Source organism: Coregonus clupeaformis, chromosome 37 (assembly GCF_020615455.1).
Source record: "Coregonus clupeaformis isolate EN_2021a chromosome 37, ASM2061545v1, whole genome shotgun sequence".
NCBI lineage: Eukaryota > Metazoa > Chordata > Actinopteri > Salmoniformes > Salmonidae > Coregonus > Coregonus clupeaformis.
The window spans coordinates 22828312-22854726 of NC_059228.1; the positions used below are offsets into that span (position 1 = coordinate 22828312).

Below are 26415 nucleotides of genomic sequence, written 5' to 3' on the forward strand. Positions count from 1 at the left end.
GCCGGCGCCCGTGAACAAGCACAGTGGTCTTCTGTGACGTAATTGGGAAGTGGGTGGGACGTTCATGTAAATAAACTTGCATGATCAATGCAGAATTTGACAGATGTATTTATTGTTCTGTATATGCTAATGCTTCAAATAGGTTTAAAGCAGGGTCACAGTCTGCCGTTGGCAAAAGAGTTGTGAATGCTATGTTGATAGTGCTCTCGAACTTCCATCGATTACTTTTTCAATAACCACAACCACAAGCTGTCCTTTACTGCAGACCGCTGCAGTATATTTTTTTCAAAAAGATGACATCATCATAATGTCCCTTAAAGGTATACAGCTGAGATTCAGACATAAAACAAACGCCATGGTGGCTCCGGGAAAGGGGTGTAATGTAATAGTCCGTTGTTCATAATTTGAGCTAAAACGGTGAAAATGAATGACAGTTTCATATTCTTTTGACATTGGAGACTGTTGCGATAAAGCTTTTTAATTATTGGCAACGAAATACGTTGTATCTCATAGGCCAGCAGGAGGAATACAGAAAAACTATCCAATCAGCTTGGCTGTTGGATCCAGGTGGTAAATCCTACTCCTTCTCTCAGGAGTGTATTTTTTTTTAGTATTTTCCAGCTTCCCGTACGCCGCCATTAAATACCAACAGAACGGTTGTTGGATATGGGGATTAAAATGATTTAAAGGCCCGGAGATACGGCAAAGGGACGGGGGTGGGGGGTTGTGCAATTGCACAGGTCTCGAAGCTCCGCACAAACGGAGCACGGAAACGTAAATATGCGGCTTCTGACCAAATAAAAGCTTGACTTCGGGACATACGGATTGGGTTTCGTTGGGAAAGCTCGAGTGGATAGAACGGGGGACAAGCTCGAGAACGGGTTGGTTGTGGTTGCGCTTGGAAGAGGGGTGTAAACACAGGAAAAGGTAAGCAGACGCCCATGTTCAAAATGTTATGTAGTTAGCATGTCACAGTTTTGTCACCTCTTTTGTATGATATATTGTTTAGAAATGTAGCTATAAGCAATAACGTTACCTTTTATAGCAATCCATCATACATTGAATAGGTAACGTTAGTTAACGTTAGCTAGATTATTTTCATATTTACTAACGTTAGTTGGCTACTGTTAGCTAACTATAATTTGACTTGTCAAAACAAATACAGAAGCCTCTAGATAGTGAAGCTAACGGGCAGAACATTGTGTGTTGAGGAATGTTGTCTTTCACGAATGTGTTGAATTTCGCAGAGCATATTGACACTTACAGAGTCGTCTGCTGTACTCATTGGTGTGTTAGGTCGTTACATTGAAAGTAAATGGTGAACTGTACTGGTTACTTAGCTAACTTGCTAGGTACAGTAGTTAACTAGCTTTGCACCGATACCTGAGTTGAGTAGCTAGCTAGCTAGTTGTATCAGATGCCATGGCAGCTTGCTAGTTAGATAACTAGCTAGGTGACCGATATCGAACTGACCACACTCTCGTCCCCTCTTATGTAGGTAGCTAACCAACCAGCTAACATTACTAGTATGGTACATTGACGTAGGCAAATTATAACGTCGTTTCCGCTGATACATGAAAACAAACAAAGTCAATTATTTAATGTTTTGGTAGATTCATTACGATTAGAAAGACGATAGTTAGTTACCATTGTCGCTAGTTAGTTACAAAGTAACAATCATTGGATGTTTTATTCGACACGCCCTACGCAATATGTAGCAGCAAAGTTGTCATGTTACATTGATACATTTAATGGCTAAGTAGACTCAATGCACTGAGTTGTTTTAAACCAGTCAGGTACCAATCCAGGCTATATGACTGTGGTTGTTTCAATTTTAAAATGTAGTCCTAAACCTAGTTTTGCAGCCTATTGAAATGTGTGCTGCAACAAGTCTCAGGGAGTAGTATTTTGTTGTGATAATAGCTAACTTATCTGTCTAAATTACTTGAGTAATTGCAAACATTCCTCTATATGCACTTTGCATGTGTTGGTTTATGTCGAGGAATATTTAAAACATCTTAAATACTTCACTGAGAGAGTGCAGAGTAGACTGTTTTGCACTGATCTAGGACCAACCTATCACACCCCAATTAAAAACCTTTAGTTTAACCAAATAAAAACCTTACGGGCCTAGATCAGAGCTTTGGGGGAAACATCTCAACTACATTAAGGGTCATTATTGGTAGGAGTTTGAGTGTTGCCTGGTGTTTGGTTTCATCTGCCAGGTAACACAGCACTTTTGTCTGGCATGTTTGCGCTGTATCTCTGGATGTGTTTACGGTGTCAGTTTTAAGAGTCATGGAGGCAGAAGATTGGGTTGCGGCCTGCTGCTCTTGGCACCTTGCTTTGTGAGTGCAGCTGCACTGAGCCTCAGGCTTTGATTAACCGCACTGAGAATTAGTACCAGGTCAAGAGCACACATCATTGTAGCTGTTTGAGCAGGATTGATATGAATGCTAAGGCTGTTTTTCCATGTCCTGCTCATTCTGTTTTCCAGTGTTCAACAATGACCCAGAAGTTGTGAACCACAAGTGTTAGTGTAGCTTTCTTAGTTTTTGTGTCTAAAAGAGTTTTGAGGTCTCTAATATTAGGTCTGTTACTTTATGTAATTGGCTATCTGTAATAATAGACTAGGCTTAGCTAGCCTAACTAATGAAGTTCTTGTTTTTACTTATTAAAACATTTCCTTTAAAACATGACATCAATTAAAGTCTAAATGTGTTCGGTCTATCTGTGATCTTAATTCTGTGTGTCTCTGCATGATGACAGTGCAGTCTGTCTGTGATCATCAAAGACCAGTATGGCTCCTCCTCCTCAACATCTCCTGTGTTTCTGTTGTTGCCATAGCATCCTGCTTGCCTGTGTGATCTCCTTGAGTGGCGCTGTCGAGCTGAGCCCCTCCCAGCGGCAGCCTCTCCCAGCGGTGGAGCGACGATGACCGAGCTGGGTACCAAGTGGGCCTGTGAGTACTGCACGTTTAAGAACTGGCCCTCGGCCATCAAGTGCACCATGTGCCGTGCCCAGAGGCCCAGTGGGGGCGCCATCATCACTGAGGAGCCCTTCCGGAGCAGCCCCGGCCTGGAAACCAGCCGCCAGTGGGAACCCCCGAGCCTGAGTCTGAGCCACAGCAACAGCCCGCCCAAGGGAGGCTCCAGCCTCCTAATCTGCCCGGACTCCAGCGCCCGTCCCCGTGTCCGCATTGCAGACGCCCCCGAGACCCCCTCCAGCAAGTGGTCCTGCCACATTTGCACCTACCTAAACTGGCCCCGTGCCATCCGCTGCACCCAGTGTCTGTGCCAGCGACATCAGCAGGAGCAGCGCCACCAGGGACTGGCACAGCAGCCACGCAGCCCCACCGAGTCACCCCAGACTTCAGGCTCAGGATGCCGGCCCGCACCCCCCTCCACCCCTACCGACCCCTGTGAGGAGTATAACGACCGCAACCGCCTCAACACCCGCGCCCAGCACTGGACCTGCACCGCCTGCACTTATGCAAACTGGCCCAAGGCATGCAAATGTGTTGTGTGTGACCACCCCAGGCCCAATAGCCTGGCAGAACCCATCGAACTGGCCTCGGAGCCAGAGAGCCTACCACCCTCCATACTCAACGAGCAGGACAGGGACAACAGGAGGGGGGATGTGAGTGTGGGAGGGGGCGGCGGTGGAGTAATGGGGTGCAGCGGTGGCCAGAGAAGGTCCCCAACCACCTCCAAGCGGGAGGCAGAGGTTAAAATGGACTTTCAGAGGATCGAACTGGCTTCGGGAGCCGGAGTGGGGAGCGTAGAGGAACAGCAGGTGGACTTTAAAAGGCTCAAACAGATAAAGAACAGGATGAGGAGGACTGACTGGTTGTTTCTCAATGCCTGTGCAGGTGAGTCGATGTGTGAGTGGGTGCAAAGGAATCAAGGTTCTCTCCCAACCCTGTTTATTTCTCTGTATTGCCTGCTGTGGAGAATGAGATGCTCATTATGGTTGAGAAATACCTCCGCTGTATTTATGTACTTCTGTTGTGAAATGGGAGTTCTTTATCTTGGGTGGAAAAAAAATATCTCTGTTGCAACTGAGCAATAATTTAAGGCTGCAAGTCTTGTATAGCATACTTTTTATGCAGGGAGTTAACAGCTTCCCTGCTCATGCTGTGAGAGGAGAGGCAGCAGCCTGTGCAAGCTGAGTGGGTGGATGGATGAACAGTTGGGAACTGCTGTGCTGTGCTGTGTTGACTGGAGCCAGAGGTTGAATTCCTGTCCGACTACAGTGCAGACGCAGATCTTACAATACCTGGCTAGGTATTTACCATATCAGCTAACCACATAATATGATATAGGAATCTGGTTCTTGACTAAAGTCTGACGTGGCACACAACCATTGGTTGATGCAATGCAGTGTAGTCAGGCAGGAACTCAACCAGAGGCTAAAGGTTCACTTCCCATCCTTCCCCCTGACAGATAATTCTCGTTTGCTAGACTGAACAGCATGTGCGAGACCACTGTATCTATCCCCCAGCCTCTGTCAGGCACAGTCTAGGTAGTCTGTGTGATGAGTGAAGAGGATACTCTGCTCTCCCTTTCAGAAGGTGTCGCTTGAAGCTTTGAATCAAGGGCTAGTCCAGACAGCCACACTGCCCCTTGAAGTTAATGGTGACTGAGAGGATTCCACTGCTGCTGTCTGGACTACAGTGAGGGAAAAAAGTATTTGATCCCCTGCTGATTTTGTACGTTTACCCATTGACAAAGAAATGATCAGTCTATAATTTTAATGGTAGGTTTATTTGAACAGTGAGAGACAGAATAACAACAAAAAAATCCAGAAAAACGCATGTCAGAAATGTTATAAATTGATTTTCATTTTAATGAGGGAAATAAGTATTTGACCTCCTCTCAATCAGAAAGATTTCTGGCTCCCATGTGTCTTTTATACAGGTAATGAGCTGAGATTAGGAGCACACTCTTAAAGGGAGTGCTCCTAATCTCAGCTTGTTACCTGTATAAAAGACACCTGTCCACAGAAGCAATCAATCAGATTCCAAACTCTCCACCATGGCCAAGACCATAGAGCTCTCCAAGGATGTCAGGGACAAGATTGTAGACGTACACAAGGCTGGAATGGGCTACAAGACCATCGCCAAGCAGCTTGGTGAGAAGGTGACAACAGTTGGTGCGATTATTCGCAAATGGAAGAAACACAAAATAACTGTCAATCTCCCTCGGCCTGGGGCTCCATGCAAGATCTCACCTCGTGGAGTTGCAATGATCATGAGAACGGTGAGGAATCAGCCCAGAACTACACGGGAGGATCTTGTCAATGATCTCAAGGCAGCTGGGACCATAGTCACCAAGAAAACAATTGGTAACACACTACGCCGTGAAGGACTGATCCTGCAGCGCCCGCAAGGTCCCCCATGCTCAAGAAAGCACATATACATGCCCGTCTGAAGTGAGAACTGGGTGAAAGTGTTGTGGTCAGATGAGACCAGAATGGAGCTCTTTGGCATCAACTCAACTCGCCGTGTTTGGAGGAGGAGGAATGCTGCCTATGACCCCAAGAACACCATCCCCACCGTCAAACATGGAGGTGGAAACATTATGCTTTGGGGGTGTTTTTCTGCTAAGGGGACAGGACAACTTCACCGCATCAAAGGGACGATGGACGGGGCCACGTACTGTCAAATCTTGGGTGAGAACCTCCTTCCCTCAGCCAGGGCATTGACAATGGGTCGTGGATGGGTATTCCAGCATGACAATGACCCAAAACACACGGCCAAGGCAACAAAGGAGTGGCTCAAGAAGAAGCACATTAAGGTCCTGGAGTGGCGTGGCCAGTCTCCAGACCTTAATCCCATAGAAAATCTGTGGAGGGAGCTGAAGGTTCGAGTTGCCAAATGTCAGCCTCGAAACCTTAATGACTTGGAGAAGATCTGCAAAGAAGAGTGGGACAAAATCCCTCCTGAGATGTGTGCAAACCTGGTAGCCAACTACAAGAAACGTCTGACCTCTGTGATTGCCAACAAGGGTTTTGCCACCAAGTACTAAGTCATGTTTTGCAGAGGGGTCAAATACTTATTTCCCTCATTAAAATGCAAATCAATTTATAAAATTTTTTGACATGCGTTTTTCTGGATTTTGTTGTTGTTATTCTGTCTCTCACTGTTCAAATAAACCTACCATTCAAATTATAGACTGATCATTTCTTTGTCAGTGGGCAAACGTACAAAATCAGCAGGGGATCAAATACTTTTTTCCCTCACTGTACATGGCAGAGAGGATTCCATGGGATAGCTAGCTTCCTCCCTACTGTTTATAGTAGTGTTGCCGCTCCCACTCAGTTTGTCCACTAATACATAGGACTTTCCATAGCGAAGTATTATCCCCAGTGTCTGAGGGGACCCCACTTATTACTGTGAAGGGGAGGCCAGCGTGTAATGTGTGTATTGCAGGGGAACCCTCACTGTCAACACACGCAGCCACACACACACCCTTCAGTCCCAGGAGCTGGTAAACAGTGGCCACAGTGTGTGGCGTTAGACAGCCTAGTAGCCCGCAGGCCCTGCACTTAAAATATCTGACTGGTGCACAAGTCAAAAATAAACAGGAGTTCACATCGAAGATGACCTTCAGCCTGCTGTTCGCACGACCGGAGCCCTGTTACGTACGCTCTACTGGTGTAGCCTTACATGTTATTTGTATACATGTTTAGTTGTTTAAACAAGCTGGACGTAATGAATCACAAACGAGCCTACATTAGTTTCTAGGTAGTATTTTTCACAATGATCCTTATCGGAAACAGCAAGTGCCACTTTTCTCAGTAAAATCTGTCATATAATTATGCAGGCTATGCCTTTGAATATTTATTTAAAACAAAGCCAAATCTGTAACATGGTGGCATTAACAATGCATTGTGGGAAGTACCCTGTATAAAAATTGCATATCCAGGAGAAGTTTTAGTCATGTTGCCTGTACTCTCCAGAAGCTAGCGATTTAAGGACGTGTGCTCTCTGAAAGACAAGATGCCCATTTGTATTAAGGGCAGTCTGCTTGACTGAGGGAATGCTTGTCTGCTTTATGGCCCACTGTCTTGTGCCACAGCAGGTTTATTAGCTGAGTTTTTCATATTTTACTAGAGAGACTCTTTCATTGCCTGAACAAACCATGCTGGCTGCAAGTGGTCCTTATGCTTCGGGAGGGTTTCTCTGACAACCTGTATGTGTTTGTGTGTCTGCAAGTTTCTGTTTTACATATGGATGTGTGTCTGCTTCTCTGTTTGACACCTAAAATGAATTGATAAAAGGAGTGAATGCACAGAGGCTACAATAGTAGTCTTGTTTGAGTGTGTGAGTGGGTAGATCAATTGAACAAAGGAGAGAGAACCCATCGAGACACTTCAGCCCTCAAGGACTGTAGTTGAATACCCCTGGGCTTAGCTAGCACATCAACTAGGCTACATGACTTGGCTGCAACACAACCTGAAATGTGATATAATTGGAGATTATTGTGATATGATTGAACAGGAATCATTTTCACAGGAATAACTTCTTTGGGTAATCCCAACCTTTTCAAAACATTACATTATGTTATATTATTATATTATATTATTATTATATTATATTATGTGAAGACTTTCATGTGCTCAAGGTGTCAAAAGTATCAATGCCATAACCTGTTTGGAAGAAAGTCTATCTAGGCCTAGGCTATATGAAAGGCCTTTTCTATGTTGACATCTTATTTTGATTAACCTATTCAAAGTAAGCACTAAGCAGGTGAAGATGCACAAGGAGACTTCTCCTTACATCTGCTGAAACCCTGCAGATATTAGCTTCCCTATTGACCTAAATCTCGGTCCAGTTGTGCCATAGTTACTGAATGCAATCAGCTATAGATCAAATCTATGTTCTTAGGTTGCGTAGTCCTAGCCCTGAGGCGCACTCTACCTACCCTAGGCTATATCATGCATACTATCAGTAATTAGGCCATGTAGTCGTAAACAGGCACAAAGTGTGCTGTAGCTGGCATGTTGCCACCTCTATTCTGAAGTGCTAACCTGTTGTGGGTCACTGGTTGTCACAAGCTACTGTTGTGGCAGACGACCTGTGAAGTAGTGCCGACACTGCCAGTTGGAAATCTGTCAAAACAATTGGGAGCTACAGTAACACACAGGCCTGTTGCTGATGCTCACTGTTCATCTGGGCCTCTGTCTGCACTTCTTCCTTGACAGGCCATTGAGGGCCCTGGCTTTCTGCTGCCCTGGGATCAATCACACCGACTCCACTATGTACGCAGGCTTACGGCCAGCCTTTAGTTTATTCAATTGATTTGGGTTACCGTAAGGGGAAATTCAATCAAAATTGGTATCCTGATAAGTGTCTCCTGGCTCTGTCAAATGGAGATATGGACACACAGGTGAGAAAATGAGGAGAGGAGAGGACTGGAGAAAAGAAATGAAAGTGTTAAGCCTATATGCTGTGTGACAGGTGAAATTGTAAACAACATTATTTGCATACCTAACACGTTAAAGGCCCCCACCAGAGGGCAATGCTGCCCCTATTTCAACGTAATTCCTGTCCTATAGCAGAAATTGTCCTTAAACGTTCCACCTCCGAAGAATGATGCAGGCTGCTAATACATATTCATGAATTGGGGGTGGGAACATTGTGGGTGATTTTCCATGTGGAGTGGAGATATAACAACAAGTAGGGCACTGATGGCTGTCAGCGTAGCTAGCTAGCATGCTAACCTTATCTAGCTAACTGCTATCTGTTGTTGATACACCTTATTCAAAAGATTAGCTAGCTAGGCTATGGCTGGAGCTGGATTTGTCATGAGCATGTAGGGACAACTTCGCCACAGATGGATAGGGGAAACAAGTATTATTGACTATCTTCAAAGTTTGGCATCTTCCATAAATTGTGGCCGCGAATCCGCCATAGAAACAGAAAGAATAAGATGAAGATCTGGTAATATGGATAGTGTGGTTCTCACAGCTAGGGGAAGTGAAATGATAATAGGCTACAATGACTTTGCTCATGATGCACGCCGCAAATGATCTGTAACAACACCCTGAGCGCATCCAACACGAAACACCAATACTTGACGTAACAACCGCATAAAATAGATAAACAAGTTTGTGGAATCTTCTTTTGCAGTTGCCTTTTCATTATAGGAAAGACTTGTGATTTCTAGATGCACCAATCAAAGCAGTGGAGCGTGGTCAAAACAGAATTTCTTATTTTTTATGTTTAAACGGTCTGAGTGAACTATCTTCATTAGTCAGAAAAGTGGATTTCTACTGGTGTGGGTGTTTAAAAATAAAAGCAGCAATCAGCAGTAAAAACCATAACAAAGCAATTCGCCCTGCCCCTGTTTCGGTAAAAAGCTACCGGATCCCTGTTTCAAGAAATAAAAGTGCTGAAAACATGTAGGCTCACTTTAAAAAAAGAAGAAGATGGAAAACAGGCTATAGATGCATTATTTATTTTTATTTTTTTACAAATCATTAACTGTAGTGAACCTGCTCCCCCCATCACTAGTTTTGAGGCTATATAGTGTTTGTTTACAGTTACTTTGTTTACAAACATTGGAGTAAAAACAAGCATATTCGGGGTTCTGATGGGGGTACAACAGTTGGAACTAAGCTCATGAGGCATTTATAAGTTATATTGTTCAAGAATGAATGTGTACATATCAATGTCCAAAAATGGATGTAGCATCTGCTGATTGCCCCTTTTAATGTGGTGGTTATGACAATATTGTAGGAGCTTGTAGGAGTGTCCTCTGTGTAGTGTAGGCCTACTGATCTGCACCTGGGTCTACCTTGATCGCTGATACTAATTTACAACATAAAAAAATGGATGTAAATGGATTAAATAGGCCCTTTCACCCATTTTCTGTGGATAAAATTAGCACGTTCATTCATTTTCTATCTTCAATATTTGTCAACGTTCTCCACCCTTCCTAGTATAGAGCAACTATTTTGTATCCATTTCCTTTGATGTTTTGTGAATGTGTGGTATAGGGTGTGTGTGAGTGCTACACTTGACTGTGCAGGCATGCAGGCAGGCACACCCAAACTAATGGACTGCTGTGAGAAGTGGTTGTGATCCCGTCTATCTGAGCGCTCTCTCCCTCTCTATTCCTTTGTCCTCCCACTCCCTCTATTCCTACTCACTTTTTCTCTTTGTTCCTTTCTCCATATTTCTACTTTTTACTGCAGCGGGAAAGCGCATGCACGCACGATCACACACACACACTGATTATGCTGCAAAGCATTGTGTGTGGCCCTTTTGTAGAGTGTAGAACAATGTTTAGCCAGGGAGTAATGTTGTGTAATGCGCCAGAGACTGCTACATGGGTATTCCAGAAATCAGAACAGAAATGATGGGTGGCTGGTAGTAGAACTGGAAATGTTCTCTACTTTGATCTTCCCACACACATTATAGTGTTGAGTTTTATTTTTCAAGTGGTGGTTTTGTTTCAGTACTTTAGTAGTAGTAAAACTACCCTGGTACCTGCAGTGCATTCGGAAAGTATTCAGACCCCTTGACTTTTTTTCCACATTTTGTCAAGTTACAGCCTTATTCTAAAATTGATTAAATTGTTTTTTTTCTTCATTGATCTACACACTACCACATAATGACAAAGCAAAAACAGGTTTTTAGAATTTTTTGCAAATGTATAAAAAATAAATAAATAAAATTACATTTGCATAAGTATTCAGACCCTTTACTCAGTACTTTGTTGAAGCACCTATGGCAGCGATTACAACCTCGAGTCTTTTTGGCTCAACTGTATTTGGGGAGTTTTTCCCATTTTTCTCTGCAGATCATCTCCAGAGATGTTCGATCGGGTTCAAGTCCGGGCTCTGGCTGGGCCACTCAAGGACATTCAGAGACTTGTCCCAAAGCCACTCCTGGTTTGTTTTGGCTGTGTGCTTAGGGTCGTTGTCCTGTTAGAAGGTGAACCTTCACCCCAGTCTAAGTTCCTGAGTGCTCTGGAGCAGGTTTTCATCAAGGATCTCTCTGTACTTTGCTCCGTTCGTCTTTCCCTCAACCCTGACTAGTCTCCCAGTCCCTGCCGCTGAAAAACATAAATCTTGCTTTCATCAGACCAGAGAATCTTGTTTTTCATGGTCAGAGTCCTTTAGGTGCCTTTTGGCAAACTCCAAGCGCGCTGTCATGTGCCTTTTACTGAGGAGTGGCTTCCGTCTGGCCACTCTACCATAAAGGCCTGATTGGTGGAGTGCTGCAGAGATGGTTGTCCTTCTGGAAGATTCTCCCATCTCTACAGAGGAATTCTGGAGCTCTGTCAGAGTTACCATCGGGTTCTTGGTCACCTCCCTGACCAAGGCCCTTCTCCCCGATTGCTCAGTTTGGCCGGGCAGCCAGCTCTAGGAAGAGTCTTGGTGGTTCCAAACTTCTTCCATTTTAAGAATGATGGCGGCCACTGTGTTCTTGTGGACCTTCAATGCTGCAGACATTTTTTTTGTACCCTTCCCCAGATCTGTGCCTCGACACAATCCTGTCTCGGAGCTCTACGGACAACTCCTTCGACCTCATGGCATGGTTTTTGCTCTGACATGCAATGTCAAATGTGGGACCTTATATAGACAGGTGTGTGTGTGTGTGTGTGTGTGTGTGCGTGTGTGCCTTTCCAAATCATGTCCAATCAATTGAATTTACAACAGGTGGACTCCAAGTTGTAGAAACATCTCAAGGATGATCAATGGAAACAGGATGCACCTGAGGTCAATTTCGAGTCTCATAGCAAAGGGTCTGAACACTTAACGTATTTCAGTTTTTTAAAATAAATTTGCAAAGAAATCTAAACCTGTTTTTGCTTTGTCATTATGGGGTATTGTGTGTAGATTGAGGATAATAAAAAATAGGCTTTAACGTAACAATGTGGAAAAAGTGAAGGTCTGAATACTGTGTGGTTTTGGTAAGGAATAGCCTACGAATTATTGGGATGGTAAACTAAATAAGAATTTCCACCTTGTCCAACATACTGCATTAATGTACTCTATTTGACACTTTTAACAACAAGTTTATTTAGTGTTTGTGTACTATGTAGCCTAACATGTCTGTTTACCTGCTCACTGATGCCCCCCCCCCCACTTCTCTCTTTCTGCAGGTGTGGTAGAGGGGGATCTGGCTGCAGTAGAGGCCTATAAGTCATCAGGGGGGGACATCGCCAGGCAGCTGACGTCGGACGAGGTGCGTCTCCTCAACCGGTCATCGGCCTTCGATGACGGCTTCACCCTGGTCCACCTGGCCATCCGCTTCCAGAGGCAGGACATGCTGGCCGTGCTCCTCACTGAGGTCAGGACAATACACAGGCTCTGCCAATGTATTAGCATATTGGTACAGGTCAAGGACTGTTGTCTTTATTCTACTGTACCAGTTCCGCTCGATTTAAATGTACCGTCCGGTATGTAGTCACTCTATCTCCAGGTTGAGTTAGTTTATATTCATCATTGTTTTGACGATACCACAGATGAGCTCTGTTCACCTCTATCTACTGGTAGAGGACATAGTGGGTGGGATGTGTTTTATTGACGGTAGGCTCTCTTATCCCAGGATTAGTAAGGGGGTGAACCCTGGAAGGACCGGCAGGAATGTGTCCCCTAAGGAGGGAAGGGGCAGGGTCTACCTGGGGCCTGCTCAGAAGGGTGCAGTGTTCCAGAACGTTCAGATAGAAATGGATTGTGTTGAACAGATATGATTGAACAGGGAATCAGATCAGGGAATTGAATCTGTTTTACTCATTACATTTCTCTCTGCAACACTCGGAATGTTTCATCTGGGTTTCATGCTCCCTAGGTTGTATTTGCAGTAGGAGACGGTTTTATCATTCCTGTGTCACATTCTCTGTCTCTCTGTGTCTAGGTGTCCCAGCAGGCAGCTAAGTGTATCCCAGCCATGGTGTGCCCTGAGCTGACGGAGCAGATCCGTCGGGAGGTGGCTGCCTCCCTGCACCAGCGCAAGGGAGACTTCACCTGCTACTTCCTCACTGACCTGGTCACCTTCACGCTGCCAGCAGGTCAGCCTCCCTCTGACCTATTATACACTACCAACAGTAGTTTTATTTAGCCTAGTTACTGTGTGTAGTTATGTGGTATGAACTGTTTTGCTGCTCTTCTACACTAAAGCTTCTTGTCTTATATGATGGTAGAATGCATGTTTTGTTGGTGTGCGGGAATTGCATAATGGTGTGGTTGTTTCCAACTACTCTGAGTAAAATGCTTTCCCTGGCACCAGCTTAGGGTATTGTTAGGCTAAAGCAGTGTTTGGTAAACTGAGGGGTGGCTGTTGGAGCGGTAGGGGAAGATGAACAAACACAACTTAATTATAACATCTACTAGAGAAAAATAAGATGGCTTTCTACTCACAATTAAATCTTGGGATTTGTATTTTTATTTACATTAAATGCATAACATTGCAGCTGTCAATTGCTACTCTCCACAACATAATTGGTAGCTCCCATTGGAACAAATCAAATGGTGCAGTCAACTTAAACATGGTAAATTCATAAGCACGAATAAGAATGATAAAGAAAATGAGGGCTGTTCAATACGAGTGATAATTGGTAACGGTTATATTGCACTCGATTTTAAGAGTTGAAAGACAACTGTGGCAGTATTACAAACCTTGCAATGACTGGTTTCTAGTAGGCTACAGAATTGGAGAAGGGCCTAATATTTCTCTGAATCTCAGGCAGTAGGCTCAAGCCTTTTTCTCTACTGGAGTCAATCTGACTGTCTCGCTATGTTCCCCCATAAGAAAAGGGGGGCATGAGTGTAAAAAGTTTGGGAAGCACAGGGCTAAAGAGAAAAATATGCAATTGTGGTAAAAAGCAACAGTTATTTAAAGCAACTGTTGTGACAGTTGAAGAGATGGTCTCAGCTTTCTGTAGGTTTTACATTTATTTCTCAACGCTCAATATTGAGCGTATTGGCACCGTTTTACAACCAAAGTAACTTTGTACTGCTTTGAGATACAGAGAGCACGAAGCGTGCGCCGACAGTTTGAGGCCTATAGACATCATTGGGTAGTATGCTGAAATGTTTTTTAAACATAAGGCTACATTTACCGTTAGAGTAATCAGTTACATTTCTAACTAGCAGCCTATTATATTTAGCTTAATGAGTTTTGTTTCCACTTCCTCAGATGGTGATTTAGCCCCAAATGAATTAGCCTATGTGATATTAGTACACAAAATAAATGTAAGCAAATGAATCTCTATTGAAATGATGGAGCACTATTTTGAGGGTAAAATGTAACAATAGCATAAATGTCAACCCAAAATTAATGACAATCGCTGGTTTAGGTTGCACAATAAATAGAATTATGCTTTCCCATTTGGACATGTTAGATGAAAAAATGTATTTCTTGGATCATGCGATTTCAGTAGCACTGAATGACTTTCTAAAATGACTGCAAATTGTTTCTATTGTGTGACACTGCGGCAACATTTTGGTGCAACCAAATCATAGGCTGGCGCCACCAACTTAACCAGTGCCACCAGGGGAAAAAGTTAGTCTGGAGCCCTGCAAAGCGAAATTGTATTTGTACCAAGTTCTTGCTAGGGTAAGCAAGGTTGAATTCCTCCTTGAGAAATAGCCTACATTGTGGTTGAAAATAAGAGCCGCAGGGCTGGTAAGCAGTGACGTCTGGTTATGCAGAGTATTTGGGGGAGCATGTATTGGCTTCTGGCCACTATAGAAGCCTTGCTGTTCATTTGCACAACTGAAGAATAGGCAGTACTGTTGTCAAGGGCTCCAAGCACACAACGTAGCCCTATAGCTCTATTGTGGAAAGAAAAGGACACACGCAACAAAACATGGTTTGACATTGAGTAGAAAACACAGTCAAATATGATGTCTGTAGCTTGCAGAGATGTCAGTTTGTTACAGTGCAGCTTTGACTCCTGCAAACCTCCAGGGCATTAAACCCTAATCACTTCAGCCTGGCTTGATTTTTAAGGCGCGTGCAGATCAAGAGGTCAAGACAGATGCACTTTCTTCTCTAAGCCCCAAACTTAATTTCACTGTTGTCAAATAAATACTTGCTCTCTAACTTGCCCTTTTTTGTGAAGTTTTTGGAACTGTATCATGTCTTCCTTGTGTTGTGTGTCTCTCAAACCCATTGAGTGCCACTCTGTGTGTGTTTTTGTCTACAGATATCGAGGACTTGCCCCCAACAGTTCAGGAGAAACTGTTCGACGAAGTGCTGGACCGAGATGTACAGAAAGGTGAAATATTGACTGACTTCATATGAATTTCAGTAACTTATAATACCACTATTTTACTGAATCAAATTGTATTGGTCACATACACGTGTTTAGCAGATGTTATTGCGGGTGTAGAGAAGTGCATGTGCTTCTAGCTCCGACTGTGCAGTAATATCTAACAAGTAATATCTAACCATTTCACAACATATACCCAATACACACAAATCTAGTAAGGAATTAATTAAGGATATATACAAAAAGTATTTAGTCAGCCACCAATTGTGCAAGTTCTCCCACTTAAAAAGATGAGAGGCCTGTAATTTTCATCATAGGTACACGTCAACTATGACAGACAAAATGAGAGAAAAAAATCCAGAAAATCACATTGTAGGATTTTTAATGAATTTATTTGCAAATTATGGTGGAAAATAAGTATTTGGTCAATAACAAAAGTTTCTCAATACTTTGTTATATACCCTTTGTTGGCAATGACACAGGTCAAACGTTTTCTGTAAGTCTTCACAAGGTTTTCACACACTTGCTGGTATTTTGGCCCATTCCTCCATGCATATCTCCTCTAGAGCAGTGATGTTTTGGGGCTGTCGCTGGGCAACACGGACTTTCAACTCCCTCCAAAGATTTTCTATGGGTTATTAAAGTGACTAAGATACTGTAGAATAGTATACAATACAGTATATTCATATGAGATGAGTAATGCAAGATATGTAAACATTATTAAAGTGGCTAGTGTTCCATTTCTTAAAGTGGCCAGTGATTTCTAGTTTATGTCTATAGGCAGCAGCCTCTAATGTGCTAGTGATGGCTGTTTAACAATCGCGTGTGAGCCTTGTCATAGTCAACAGTGGCGGGCATCTGTTTAGCTTCCTATCCCCTCTCTACTAAATGAGAAGGCTGCTGTACAGAGTTATATTACTGGTCTGTTCCCTGCCTGCTTTCCTGTCTGTTGACCTGCCCTTATCATGTGTGCTTGCGTCTGTGCTAATCAGGCTAATTGAGTTTTAGGATTTCCCTGATCCTTTACTGAATGACTACTTCCTCCAGGGCCACACACACCATCAATGGGTTCCACACTGATTGCTCACTCTCTCTAGGGTGTCTTGTGACCTGTTTAGCTCCCCACAGTTTGCGGCACACCAAGGGTAACAAGCCAGTGTATGGAAGACAAGGTGACTAAAGTCACCATAGCCACCTCTATGCTCTCCTGTCTCTTTCTCTGCTATGACGAAGCTGTGAAGGTAGGTGTATCATTTATCATCACACTTGATCCCCGCCTTGAAATATCATCATGCCGGGGTCCTTTCCAGTGAAATATCATCATGCCGGGGTCCTTTCCAGTGAAATATCATCATGCCGGGGTCCTTTCCAGTGAAATATCATCATGCCGGGGTCCTTTCCAGTGAAATATCATCATGCCGGGGTCCTTTCCAGTGTGGTCCTTGCTGTCCGGGAGCTTGGGACGTCCCTACCCCATTGAAGTTGAAATGTTAAATGGTTAAGGTTAGGGAAGGGTTATGGATCCCGGATAGCACTAACCTTTCTAGTGCCACCACCTGTCATGTAGCATCATGGTGGCCCCTCCATCCGCACCTTGTCTTCATACATAGTGCAAGCCCAGCATCCCGACGGTGTCCTCCTTGCCATCACTGTACTTACCTATACTTTACACGAGTGGTCCCCAATCGATATGCTCATCGACTTGATTCATTGAACAGGGATATTAGTGCTGGGCTGGAACTGAAGTCTGCACACCATGTAAAACAAAAGAGTGGTTCATTTTGAAAATGACCCCATGGCCCTTTCAAACCTCACTTTCCATTCTCTCCCTCTCTCTCTCCCTCTCAGAGCTGGAGGAGGAGTCTCCCATCATCAACTGGTCTATAGAGCTAGGAACGCGGTTGGACAGCAGGCTGTATGCCCTGTGGAACCGCACGGCCGGGGACTGCCTGTTAGACTCAGTACTGCAGGCCACCTGGGGCATCTATGACAAGGACTCTGTCCTCCGCAAGACCCTTCACGACAGCCTGCACGACTGCTCCCACTGGTGAGGCCTGGGTCTGGGGCGTGTAACTGGTTGGGGACTGGGATAGGATGAGAAGGCTGTGTGTTTATTTATGTAAATCAGTCATATAATTTGGAAAAAGGAGAACCTTCTCATTGCAAAAGGGTTTAAAGCATTTGGTGAGTAACACTCACTTGACCTTTTCCACAGGGAGTTGATACAGGGCCACTGACGTGTGTGTTCTGTCTGTAGGTTCTACACGCGCTGGAAGGAGTGGGAGTCGTGGTACTCCCAGAGCTTCGGCTTGCACTTCTCACTCAGGGAGGAACAGTGGCAGGAAGACTGGGCTTTCATCCTCTCACTGGCCAGCCAGGTACACACACACATTTCCTTATGCATACGGACATAAAGCTTTAAGCCTTTTAGGTGGCAGGACTTGGGATCAGCAGTGTACTGTAACATGCAATTACGGCCCATGAATTATGCAATGACATACTGCTCTGACCATATATAGGAAAGGAGGAGGAAAGGCCCTAAAGTGTATGAGAGCATCCACTGTTGTGCAACATTCAATATTCCTGTATTTAATTTAAGACAAACAACCAACAGAGGCATTCGCCTAAGGTTTTCTTTTAATACTTGAATCACATTGTGTTTATAGTATCAAGACATGACTGAGTATACAAAACATTATATACTCTTTCCATGACATAGACTGACCAGGTGTTATCCAGGTGAAAGCTATGATCCCTTATTGATGTCACTTGTTAAATCCACTTCAATCAGTGCAGATGAACGGGAGGAGACAAGTTAAAGTCCATTGAGAGACAGATTGTGTATGTGTGCCATTCAGCGGGTGAATGGGCAAGACAAAAAATGTAAGTGCCTTTGTATGGTAGTATGTGCCAGGCGCACCGGTTTTGTCAAGAACTGCAACGCTGCTGGGTTTTTCACGCACAACAGTTTCCCGTGTGTATCAAGAATGGTCCACTACCCAAAGGACATCCAGCCAACTTGACACAACTGTGGGTAGCATTGGAGTCAACATGGGCCAGCATCCCTGCTTTCGACACCTTGTAGAGTCCATGCCCCGACGAATTGAGGCTGTTCTGAGGTGGGGTGGGGTGGGGGGCGCAATTCAATATTAGGAAGGTGTTCTTAATGTTTGGTATACTCTGTGTTCAATAACAAATAATCTGCTTTACGGTATTGCTGGATGTACGTACAATCAGGCTAGCCTAACAGCTAATAATAAGTAATGGCTCAAATCCTAATAGTATATTTTGCAGCTATACTCTACAAAGGTAGTTTAACTTGCCTCTCTCTTTGTGTTGTTTCTCTCTGCAGCCTGGAGCCAGCCTGGAGCAGACTCATATTTTTGTTCTTGCACACATTCTTCGTAGACCAATCATCGTCTATGGAGTGAAGTATTACAAAAGTTTCCGTGGTGAAACACTTGGGTACACCCGTTTTCAAGGTGAGGTGATATCTGTTTTCTCTGGCTTCAGTCTTAAATTGGGATGATTTAAAAAGGCTTTTTTTCATCCCTTTGATGTATTAAGCTTTAAATCCTGACAAGCAAAAATTCTCAAAAAATACTGTTGCAGATGTATCTCTCCTTGTCCAATTAGATTGACGGTTTGGACAATATCTGCTAAGTCAGACAAAGCCCTTTTGATGTGAATTAGGCCTAGCACATGAATTGTGGCACAAGGATGATGCTATTTTTTGACTGGGTTTGCGGATTTGATTGTTTTGCTCAAAGGCCAGTATGCAATCAATAGTGAATTTTCCGGATTCAGAAGTGCTTTTGATTTACACAGAAGTGCGTCACAGATGGAGGGAGTGGATTCATTTTTTGGGGACTATCGAATAACGTTATTTGGAGATTTCTGATCCCTTTTTATATATATATATATATATGAGACCCATGGGGCGGCGCACAATTGGCCCAGCGTCGTCCAGGGTAGGGGAGGGAATGGCCGGCAGGGGATGTAGCTCAGTTGGTAGAGCATGGCGTTTGCAACGCCAGGGTTGTGGGTTCGATAAAATAATGTATGCGCTAACTGTAAGTCGCTCTGGATAAGAGCGTCTGCTAAATGACTAAAATGTAAATATATATATATGTATATGTGTGTTTTATTATGCCCCTACTCCCTCTCCATGGTTGGAGGACTTGGTAGAAAACATATAAATGTGATATATACAGTGCATTCGGAAAGTATTCATACTCCTTCACTATTTCCACATTTTGTTACGTTACATCCTTATTCTAATTTTTTTTTTTTTTTATCCTCATCAATCTACACACAATACCCCATAATGAAAAAGAAATGTAATTCCAAAATCATGGCCATTTATATGTAGTTGGTCCTCCCTTTGCTGCTATAACAGCCTCCACTCTTCTGGGAAGGCTTTCAACTAGATGTTGGAACATTGCTGCGGGGACTTGCTTCCATTCAGCCACAAGAGCATTAGTGAGGTCGGGCACTGATGTTGGGTGATTAGGCCTGGCTCGCAGTCGCCGTTCCAAGTAATCACTTTCGAGAACGCTTTCCACTGCTCCAGAGTCCAATGGCGGCGAGTTTTACACCACTCCAGCCGACGCTTGGCATTGCGCATGGTGATCTTAGGCTTGTGTGCGACTGCTCGTCCATGGAAACCCATTTCATGAAGCTCCCAACGAACAATTATTGTACTGACGTTGCTTCCAGAGGCAGTTTGGAACTCAGTAGTGAGTGTTGCATCCGAGGACAGGCCATTTTTACGCACTACATGCTTCAGCACTCGGTGGTCCCGTTCTGTGGGCTTGTGTGGCCTACCACTTCACGGCTGAGCCGTTGTTGCTCCTAGATGTTTCCACTTCACAATAACAGCACTTAGTTGACGGGGCAGCTCTAGCAGGACAGACATTTTACGAACTGACTTGTTGGAAAGGAGGCATCCTATGACGGTGCCACGTTGAAAGTCACTGAGCTCTTAAGTACTGGCCATTCTACTGCCAATGTTTGTCTATGGAGATTTCATGGCTGTGTGCTCAATGTTATACACCTGTCAGCAACGGGTGGGGCAGAAATAGTCGAGTCCACTAATTTAAAGGGGTGTCCACATACATTTGTATAAATAGTGTATATATACACACACATATACACATACTGAACAAAAATATAAATGCAACATGTAAAGTGTTGGTCCCATGTGTCATGATTCCAGAAATGTTCCATACGCACAAAAAGCTTATTTCTTACAAATGTTGTGCACACATTTGTTTACATCCCTGTTAGTGAGCATTTCTCCTTTCCCAAGATAATCCATCCACCTGACAGGTGTGGCATATCAAGAAGCTGATTAAACAGCATGATCACTACATAGGTGCACCTTGTGCTGGGGACAATAAAAGGCCACTCTAAAATGTGCAGTTTTGTCATACAACACAATGCCACAGATGTCTCAAGTTGAGGAAGCATGCAATTGGCATGCTGACTGCAGGAATGTCCAGCAGAGCTGTTGCCAGAGAATTGAATGTTAATTTCTCTACCATAAGCTGCCTCCAACGTCGTTTTAGAGAATTTAGCAGTACGTCCAACCGGCCTCACAACCGCAGACCACATGTAACCACGCCAGTGCCCGACCTCACTAATGCTCTTGTGGCTGAATGGAAGCAAGTCCCCGCAGCAATGAAAGCCTTCCCAGAATGGAGGCTGTTCTAGCAGCAAAGGGGGGACCAACTCCATATTAATGCCCATTATTTTGGAATGAGATGTTCGACGAGCAGGTGCCCACATACTTTTGGTCATGTGTGTGTTTATTTCCTAATCATACTGGAACCCAAGTGTATTGGCCAACCACTCTAATCTTAATTCTACCCCTCAGATGTCCACAGACTAACCCATCTTTCCCAGTGTATATTACCATTGTACTATTTCCTTTTCCAATTCATCCTTCTATTTTACTGTGATATCTTATGAGGGTCTTGAACCTCTATCTGTTCAATTTCTATCAAGATTGCCCTAAAAATAAATACTTTGCCTAAGAGTATAATCATATTTCCCATTGATTGATTGTGGTTTTTCAGATTTCCTGACAGTACTGGGTTGTAGGTCCATCTGAACACCCTCTCTGATTCAGAGGGGTTGGGTTAAATACGGAGGACACATTTCAGTTGACTGCGTTCAGTTGTGTAACTGACTAGGTATCCACTTTCCCTTTCTAACAACCACTCCTGGACCTGACTCCTCCAAAAGCGAGCCACCGAAGGACAGTACCAAAAGAGATGATCTATTGATTCTGTTTCTTCACAGCAGTCTTCACAGGGCTGACTGTTCAATGCCCCATACATTGAGCATTCTGACGTTGCTTTCAGAGGCAGTTTGGAACTCAGTAGTGAGTGTTGCATCCGAGGACAAGCCATTTTTACGCACTACACGCTTCAGCACTCGGTGGTCCCGTTCTGTGGGCTTGTGTGGCCTACCACTTCACGGCTGAGCCGTTGTTGCTCCTAGATGTTTCCACTTCACAATAACAGCACTTAGTTGACGGGACAGCTCTAGCAGGACAGACATTCCTGGACCTGACTCCTCCAAAAGCGAGCCACCGAAGGACAGTACCAAAAGAGATGATCTATTGATTCTGTGTCTTCACTGCAGTCTTCACCGGGCTGACTGTTCAATGCCCCATACATTGAGCATTCTTTTTGTGTAGCGAGAATTTTATATTATAGTTTAAATGGAAAATAACGGATTGATGGGTCAATTGTTTTGTATATCAGTTCATAAACCCGATAACATGGTATTGGGACATATAACATCTGTTCCCAACTGACAGTCTCGTGGCATGACCCTTATCATTGCAGATAGAATTGTATGACATGATTCCTTGAAACGATTCCCTAATGTACATGACAAAAGAATGTCTATTGTTTTCCATAATATATTCAGTCCAAGTTGATTAGTAAGGGGAGGAGGGGGTTACAATTGTTCAACATGATTGTTCCAATGCTGATACAGCATGCATGTGACTCCCTAAAACGAGTCGAAACAATTCTGCCAAAATAATCCTACCCCTCCCCTCTCCCTAACTATGAAGCAATGCATTGTGGTGCAGATGAATGGATCACACTGTACATCCTTTTAGAAGGTCTCTCAACATGTTAGCCATCAGGAGAAGATGGCGTGGTAGTGTAAAACAGGTGCCCAGTAAGGGCTGAGGGCGGGGTCCACGTCCGTAAAAAGTCTGGCTTTAATTATCCTGCGGAGCCATAATGAAAGCTCTCTAACGATGGGCTGCCTGTGGTAATGTCCCGCTAATAGAGGAATGATATAGGCTACTGTTTGTGTTAAGGAGCGGCTGATGGGCATCCATCAGGGAGGGAAGGAGAAAGCTGTTTAAAAACACAAAGCTCCAGTAAAAAAACAATGGCAGACTGTTGCACAGAGTGGGATAATAACTAAACGCTCGAACAGTGGTTTGTGGTTTCAGTTAGTATGGTCACAAGGTGAACCGTTGCATTCACTTGCACAGGCTGTCTGGTGGGTTAGGAGGCTGAGTGAATAATCTCAGGGAAAGTGTCCATTGTGTTTGGGAACCTGTTGTTGAGCAATACGTATTGGTTTCCATAGGTCTGGTCATCAGCCTGTTCTGACATTTTTTGGTTTGTTTTCTATTTCTCTTAATTTCTGTCCCTCCCCTTTTGACTCTTTGACCTCGCCCCTCCCTCTACATTACTCTCGCGCTCTCTCTCTCGCTCTCTCTTCAACCCCCCCCCCCCCAGGTGTGTACTTGCCCCTGCTGTGGGAGCAGAGTTTCTGTTGGAAGAGTCCCATCGCTCTGGGCTACACTCGCGGCCACTTCTCTGCACTGGTGGCCATGGAGAACGACGGCTTCGACAATCGGGGCGCAGGCGCCAACCTCAACACAGACGACGACGTTACCGTCACCTTCCTACCGCTGGTGGACAGCGAGAGAAAGTTGCTCCACATCCACTTCCTCTCAGCACAGGAGGTAGGAGGGATCACCTGCTGTGGTATCATGAATATGGACCCCCTGACTTGCTACTTTTCAAGGATTTAGTCTGATTCTACTATTCATGTTGATTACGTAGTTCTATTATACCATCCAATAAGTGACTAGTGTAAGATGTATGCCTAGTAAGAGTCTCATGCTATTCTCGTGAAGTGGCTGGAATGTGAAATGTAATTTTCTCAGTATGAGAGCATCCTTTATGGGTAACTAATGAGATGTAGTCTCATGGTTGATGGTTTTTGTGTGTGTCAGATGGGGAATGAGGAGCAGCAGGAGAAGCTGCTGAGGGAGTGGTTGGACTGCTGCGTGACGGAGGGCGGAGTGCTGGTGGCAATGCAGAAGAGCTCCCGCCGGCGGAACCACCCCCTGGTCACACAGATGGTGGAGAAGTGGCTAGACGGCTACCGACAGATCCGCGCCTCGCTCTCCGACGGCGAGGAAGAGGAGGATGATGATGATGAGTGACGAAACAGGAGTAGGCGGGGTCCCCAGAGGCAGGGGTTCACCCTTGGTTTTTAGTTTTTCCTCCTTTCTTGACACGGACAAACTGTGGAAGCCCTCAGGAAAGGGGAGGGAATCCTGAGCCTCACCGCACCCTGGCAGAGGACACACACACACACACTTACAAATACCTGAGAGACTGACAGAAGAAATGGTCCACTGCTGCAAAAAGACCTGAGGATGATGGGAAGTAAAGGATTGTAGTATACTGATGCTATTTATCTTTATTGATTTTCTTTTTGGGGTTTTCAAATGTAAAATCTTTATCCAAAAGTGTAAATGCATGTGGTTGTTTAAAAAATAAGTATAAGGAAATATACCAGCATCGATTTCAAACATCTTTATATCTGTTTATTATGGGCACTGACGAAGCACACTTCCAAAATTAGTTATTTTAGTTGTTTTTCCAGTTGAAATAGAGTTGGCTTGTTTTTTTGATGGGCAGTGACTAAGCCAACATATCTTTGAGTCAGGGGAGCCAACAGAAAACCGTCTCGATTGTGTAATATGAACTTAATACTTAATACTAAGCACTGCACATTTATTGAAAGACACATTTCTATATGAATATAACTGCTTGAATAAAGGTCATTTATTAAGCTTTGAAAAGGAAGTTCAAAGTCACTAAGGTTTAGGAGACAGATCATACACATGGATCTGTAGTTTAACTTTTTTCCAGACTGGCTGAAATGAAATGTCTTGTTTTTATATTCATCTCCAAACTAATTTTACATATTTATTTGTTTGGGAGCTTTTGAGCTGAGGAGATCTTTGATTCTCTGTATTATTATTTAAATCTTGATGAAGACATGTTTTTATGTTGCACAGAAACATTTTTGCTGTGAGGAAAATAACAACCATCTGTAAAAGTTGATTTCAGATCTCATGTGATTCAGTATCTCATTTGGATGGTTGGTGCTTTGTTTTTGGAGGAGAGTGAGAGAGTAAGACATTCAATGTTGACATTAAACCAGAATCACACCAGTTTCTTGTCATATTCTCATCTTTTTACTCTGTCTTGCTTTTCTTCCCTGTCAAGTTTAACCCAAATCAAATCAAATCAAATCAAATCAAATTTTATTGGTCACATGCGCCGAATACAACAGGTGCAGACATTACAGTGAAATGCTTACTTACAGCCCTTAACCAACAGTGCATTTATTTTAAACAAAAAAAGTAAGAATAAAACAACAACAAAAAAGTGTTGAGAAAAAAGAGCAGAAGTAAAAAATAAAGTGACAGTAGGGAGGCTATATATACAATAGAATAAAGTGACAGTAGGGAGGCTATATATACAGGGGGTACCGTTGCATAGTCAATGTGGGGGCACCGGCTAGTTGAGGTAATATGTACATGTGGGTAGAGTTAAAGTGACTATGCATAAATACTTAACAGAGTAGCAGCAGCGTAAAAGGGATGGGGTGGGGGGCAGTGCAAATAGTCCGGGTAGCCATGATTAGCTGTTCAGGAGTCTTATGGCTTGGGGGTAGAAGCTGTTGAGAAGTCTTTGGACCTAGACTTGGCACTCCGGTACCGCTTGCCGTGCGGTAGCAGAGAGAACAGTCTATGACTAGGGTGACTGGAGTCTTTGACAATTTTGAGGGCCTTCCTCTGACACCGCCTGGTATAGAGGTCCTGGATGGCAGGGAGCTTTGCCCCAGTGATGTACTGGGCCGTACGCACTACCCTCTGTAGTGCCTTGCGGTCAGAGGCCAAGCAGTTGCCATACCAGGCGGTGATGCAACCAGTCAGGATGCTCTCGAATGGTGCAGCTGTAGAATTTTTTGAGGATCTGAGGACCCATGCCAAATCTTTTTAGTCTCCTGAGGGGGAATAGGCTTTGTCGTGCCCTCTTCACGACTGTCTTGGTGTGTTTGGACCATGATAGTTCGTTGGTGATGTGGACACCAAGGAACTTGAAGCTCTCAACCTGTTCCACTACAGCCCAGTCGATGAGAATGGGGGCGTGCTCAGTCCTCTTTTTTTTCCTGTAGTCCACAATCATCTCCTTTGTCTTGGTCACGTTGAGGGAGAGGTTGTTGTCCTGGCACCACACGGCCAGATCTCTGACCTCCTCCCTATAGGCTGTCTCATCGTTGTCGGTGATCAGGCCTACCACTGTTGTGTCAGTCGGCAAACTTAATGATGGTGTTGAGTCGTGCCTGGCCATGCAGTCATGGGTGAACAGAGAGTACAGGAGGGGACTGAGCACGCACCCTGAGGGGCCCCCGTGTTGAGGATCAGTGTGGCAGATGTGTTGTTACCTACCCTTACCACCTGGGGCGGCCCGTCAGGAAGTCCAGGATCCAGTTGCAGAGGGAGGTGTTTAGTCCCAGGATCCTTAGTATGGTACCTGTGTTTATTTTCCTCCTGATGTATGTTTCTTGTGTATATGTGAACCCATCTTGAATTGAGTTTGATTAAGGTCTTTGTGAGAGACTGCACATAAACCAAAGTTGAAAAATCATACTTTAGCAGTGAAAGACGTTTTTGTTGGGTTTCCTTGCTGTTGAGTACTGTAACTTTTTATTTTGGTGTATTACAATCTAGTTATACACATTTTGAGCATCACCTGTATGTTGCTTTGTATTTATGCAATAGTTGCAGATCTGACTATGATGGTTTGTGGATTTAGGTAAAAGCCTGACCTCGCTT

The 26415-nt window shown here is 44.0% G+C and overlaps 1 protein-coding gene across 1 annotated transcript; it reads left to right on the top strand.

Moving 5' to 3' along the window:
- The first annotated feature begins 203 nt into the window (after positions 1-203).
- On the top strand, positions 204-24744 carry LOC121553786 (ubiquitin thioesterase Zranb1-like). Its single transcript, XM_041867185.2, has 10 exons — positions 204-927; positions 2848-3871; positions 12120-12307; positions 12875-13028; positions 15168-15239; positions 17082-17280; positions 17491-17611; positions 18586-18715; positions 23009-23238; positions 23512-24744. The coding sequence occupies exons 2-10, from the start codon at positions 2935-2937 to the stop codon at positions 23722-23724; spliced, it is 2244 nt and encodes a 747-aa protein (XP_041723119.1). The 5' UTR covers positions 204-927; positions 2848-2934; the 3' UTR covers positions 23725-24744.
- Positions 24745-26415: the final 1671 nt, after the last annotated feature.